Raw genomic sequence first — 5,002 nt, 5'->3', positions numbered from 1 at the left:
TCCAGAAACACATCCCTATGTTTAACAATTACTATAATTACTAAATTACTACATGCAATATATAGATACAAATATCTTTAAATTTTCGCTTAATTTATACAAAATAAAGATATAAATCAGCATTAGAACTGCAAACCTAGAAATATTAAATATTTTAATTTATATCCTTTTTTTAATATCTAATTGTCGATTTCCAATAAAGATATTTTAGAGACAAGATGGAAGAATGACATCAACAAACGATTACTTCCAAATACAACTAAGCCATTTTATGTCTGTGTTCCAAAGATAACAACCTTCCCAGAATTCGTAGATGTCAACAAAGATGGTAAACTTAAAGGAGGATTCTCCATAGCTATATTCTGCTTAGTGTTACAAGAACTAGATTACTGTTGGAAATATGTTTATTTCTATATTAGTTAAACTTTAGTTATGTTATTTACAATTATCCGAACAATATGTATATGTATGATATGTAATCTGATTACTAGTGTATTAGGACAATAATGATAAGCGGTTTAAGGATAAGCGGGTAATTATATTCAAACTAAACCGCAATGGCAGTTACCCGCCAAATCTAACCGCCATAAGTGATGTATATATATGTAATACCGGCAAATATTTGCCGGTTACCAAGACATTTTCCCGCTAATAGAAAGTGTCCATCAAGTATTTCTTTTCTTTCAATTTTCTGCATCATTCTTGTTCTGCACATTCATGTTCACCATGGCTGCAAATCATTTTGCATCTTCCGCTGCAAATGTTCACACAAATGTAGATGGTGATGATGTTTCGGATGGCCAACATAGTGGTATCAGAGCCACTGCAAGATCCGATGCAGAAATTAAACCGACTGCCACATCAATGCCATGTCAACATTGCATTGATGAGAAAAATGAAAGAAAACAACGAACCCGACGTGAACGATTATGTTACTACTGCCATTTGCCTGGTCATCAGATTTACACATGTAAAACCAAAGAGAATGATGAAGAGTCACAACTGATTCGACAAGCGATTAATGCCGGAATAAGAACACAGGATGATGAAGTGCATTGCCGAGAAGAGATGGTTGTTACAGCAACCGACGGTGGGCAATGGAAAGATATCTGGTATGTCAATCCGACGTTTAATCATCATTTTGTGGGTAACATAGATGTTTTCAAGCGTGTAAAACATATAATGGGGGTAGAAACTAGATCCGGAATGAATAATTTCTTATTCATCCGAGGAGTGGGTGTAGTGGAAATGAAAATGGGAAACGAAACGCTGAATATTCCTAGTGTATTCTACTCGCCGGATATTGATCGAAACGTTCTAAGTCTTGAACAATTAACTCTTCAAGGCTTTACGGTTCGTCGATTCGGTGATACATGCAAAATTTTCCCCATGTTCTCATCTCCGGTGATGAACACAAGGAATGATGTGACGGGTTTAACAAAAGAGGAGGAATTGGGATCAAAAGAAAAGAAAAGACTGCATGATATGTGTGGTATCGATGATGAATTTAAAGATGATTTTCTGAATTCCTATTTCGAAACTCTAAATGTTTCGAGTGAACAAGAAAATGACTGGAATCTGATGATTCTAAAAACATTAGAATTCCGGGAATTTTCTGATTGTAAGGCTCTAATCAATATGCTCGATGATCAAGAATATGTTTTCAAGTATAAGTTAGTTCTTCAACGGAAGTTTGAAGAAATGATTCACTGGTTTCTATATGAATATATGGGGATCACATCAAGACCAGTGCCACCGTATTTCCCTGATCAAAGGAAAATAGACTTATTAAGTCTGTATATCTTGGTGGCAAAAGACGGTGGATATCGAGAAGTAACTACCGAAAACATATGGCCCATCATAGCAAAAGATTTGGGGTTCGAATACAAGGATGGAGATTATATGAGGATTACATACGCTATGTATCTCGATGTCCTCGAATACTATTACAAATTCAAGTCGGTACAGGAGGCAGTTCATGTGAAAGAGATGGTAAATGATGGTGCTGAACTCACAGGAGATAGACACAGAAAGACACGAAGTGAAGGAATGGATCAGAATGAAAATGCTGATAATGTTTACACTGGTGCCGATTCAACTCAGTTTGCACTATTCGCTGGAAACGGATGGGAGGATAACTGGAATTTGCACAAAAGAAGGAAGCGTTTCAACTTTAGCTACATGAAGAAAGCAATGGAAGACGCCAATCGAAGTGTAATGCAGAAGGGTTCTAACATAACCAAAGTTTAAGGGGGTTGTGTTGGAAATATGTTTATTTCTATATTAGTTAAACTTTAGTTATGTTATTTACAATTATCCGAACAATATGTATATGTATGATATGTAATCTGATTACTAGTGTATTAGGACAATAATGATAAGCGGTTTAAGGATAAGCGGGTAATTATATTCAAACTAAACTGCAATGGCAGTTACCCGCCAAATCTATCCGCCATAAGTGATGTATATATATGTAATACCGGCAAATATTTGCCGGTTACCAAGACATTTTCCCGCTAATAGAAAGTGTCCATCAAGTATTTCTTTTCTTTCAATTTTCTGCATCATTCTTGTTCTGCACATTCATGTTCACCATGGCTGCAAATCATTTTGCATCTTCCGCTGCAAATGTTCACACAAATGTAGATGGTGATGATGTTTCGGATGGCCAACAATTACAAGATTCAGCCTGTTTTTAAGATAATCAGAAATGAAAGCGTTACTGAGGTTCTTCAGAAACTTGGAGAGGTATGCCAAATTTAATAACCTCTATAGGATATTAGTATGGCTTATTGGAATCACAATAGCATGCGTATGTTCTTGTTGATTGTGATTAGATCGCTTCATTTATTCAATCCTGCAGGATTGCGATGCTGTGGCCGGAGACATTTCTATCACATCAAACAGAACAAATATTGCTGATTTTACAATACCATATATGAGTTCTGAAATCTACATGTTTGTGCCAGCTGCACGAAAATGGAACCAAACCCGGGTGACTTTATTAAGACCTTTTACAATAAAGCTTTGGATTGCAATAATTATTGCTTGTATATTTATTGGAGTAGCTGTCGGATATTTGGAGTACCGTGGTAGAAACCCTGATTTTCTTGACGTTCCTTTCTATCAAAAATTATTTATGATCATTTGGTTTCCCGTTTCGAAGTTTTTCTTCCAAGAAGGTACATTACTAATTAGAAAGAATTAATGTTGCTTATGATGGAAAAGAAGGCTGCTAATTAAACAATGTTTCTCGAGATTTTGTTATAGGAAGGATACACAACAGGTGCTCGAAGGTTGTGCTTGTTATATGGCTAACTATGATCTAGGGGTGTTCATCGAATCGAATATCGAATTTTCAAATTATTTGAATCGAATTATTCGAATAATTTTAATTTTTCCTTGAATTCGAATTCGATTCGTATTCGATTAAAACCTACCCAATTCGATTCGAATTCATATTCGAATAAAAAACCCAATTCGTATTCGATTAAAAATTCGAATTCGAATCGAATTCGAATAAATTCGATTTGAATAAGTTTATTTTAAACAAATAAAAAACTATTAAAATGAAACATAAATTTTAAAGCAGCCATAAAGCATAATATCACATTAAAAATTTCCAAATAAAGTATTACAAGTCTAACATTCAAAACGAGAATTCGGGAATAACCACTACAAGTTAATATTTTTAGGGGTAGAAATCTATTGATAGATGTGCTACTTAGGTTTTAGTTATGGGCCATGTAGTGGGTTTGGTAATGGGTAATTTTTATACTTTGAATAAATTTTGACAATAATTTATAGTCTAGCCCAATAAAAGTTATATATGTATTATATATAAAAATAATAAATAAAATGTATAATTTTTCTTCGAATTTCGAATCGAATCGAATTTGAAATTATAAATTCGTATTCGATTTACTTGACTCGAATTGAATCGAATTCGAATTTTTATAATCGAAACGAATTCTTGATAATCGAATCGAATTTAATAGAACTTCGAATTTTTCGAATTCGAAACGAATTCTGAACACCCCTACTATGATCTTCATAGTAACGCAGGTCTTCACAGCATGCTTATCTTCATGGTTGACTGTCAATTAGTTACAACCCCAAGTGCTAAAACAATATCAAAAAGTTGGTTATCAAGACGGTTCTTTTGTCATTGACTTTTTAAGTGATCATATTCAAAGTTTCTTACAGGCCGGTAGATAAACCGATGAAATTACCGTTATCAAGCCTGGATGACTGTAAGAAAGTTTTGGATAACCGCACGGTAGATGCCATTTTCGATGAGCTTCCTTACATTGAAATATTCCTTGCAAAGTATGGAGATAATTACATGAAGGTTGGACCACTGGCTAGCAAATCTGGATTAGGATTTGTAAGTCTCTCTAATTAAACACATGAATATATGTACTAAGAATTACATGACTCAATGTGTGTTCAATTATCTCAGGTTTTCCCTCTCGAATCTCAATTACAACCAAAATTTTCAAGGGCCATTATAAAAGTAACTGAAACTACATATATGACCGATATGAAGAAAATCTATCTTCCAAATCAATCTCCTCTTCCAACACAGCCTGGTGATTCCTTTCCGGAAAGTCTGGACATTCATAGTTTTTATTTACTCTTTATATTCATGGGTGTTGCAACTATAATCACTATTATTTGTTCAGAAATCTCACTCATGCGTACACAAGCACAAATCTCACCAGAGATATTAAGAAATATGATGTCTACTGTTGAAATTATTTGTGCAAATTCAAAACATATCACTGAAAATGAGCATTAGCTCAATAAAGTTTAGCTTGGACGAAGAAATAACCAAAAACATAACATTGCCACCGAACTAGGTTATTTAAATGGGTCAGCATGTGGTTTTGGTTTGCTTGCATGATTATGGAATAAGGAAATACTTCAAGGTCTCACTTGCACATGGCTAAATACTTCGAGTAAAGTATTTGGTTTGTATATTTTAGAATTTAGAGTTTAT

The 5,002-nt window shown here is 34.1% G+C and overlaps 1 protein-coding gene across 1 annotated transcript; it reads left to right on the top strand.

Annotated features, from left to right (window-relative positions):
• Nucleotides 1-2,646: 2,646 nt before the first annotated feature.
• Nucleotides 2,647-4,801, top strand: LOC110942807 (glutamate receptor 2.1-like). The gene is made up of 4 exons (XM_022184571.1): nt 2,647-2,748; nt 2,864-3,182; nt 4,197-4,387; nt 4,463-4,801. The coding sequence occupies exons 1-4, from the start codon at nt 2,647-2,649 to the stop codon at nt 4,799-4,801; spliced, it is 951 nt and encodes a 316-aa protein (XP_022040263.1).
• Nucleotides 4,802-5,002: the final 201 nt, after the last annotated feature.

Source organism: Helianthus annuus, chromosome 5 (assembly GCF_002127325.2).
Source record: "Helianthus annuus cultivar XRQ/B chromosome 5, HanXRQr2.0-SUNRISE, whole genome shotgun sequence".
NCBI classification, from domain to species: Eukaryota; Viridiplantae; Streptophyta; class Magnoliopsida; order Asterales; family Asteraceae; genus Helianthus; species Helianthus annuus.
This window is presented reverse-complemented; position numbering and strand designations above follow the sequence as displayed.

What these genes read in the sequence shown, in the direction of transcription:
- LOC110942807 (XM_022184571.1), top strand. Translation starts at nt 2,647, where the DNA reads ATGGTGATGATGTTTCGGATGGCCAACAATTACAAGATTCAGCCTGTT. An exon ending in TTCTTCAGAAACTTGGAGAG is followed by an intron (nt 2,749 to 2,863) that starts GTATGCCAAATT and finishes TCAATCCTGCAG; the next exon opens with GATTGCGATGCTGTGGCCGG. An exon ending in GCAAATCTGGATTAGGATTT is followed by an intron (nt 4,388 to 4,462) that starts GTAAGTCTCTCT and finishes CAATTATCTCAG; the next exon opens with GTTTTCCCTCTCGAATCTCA.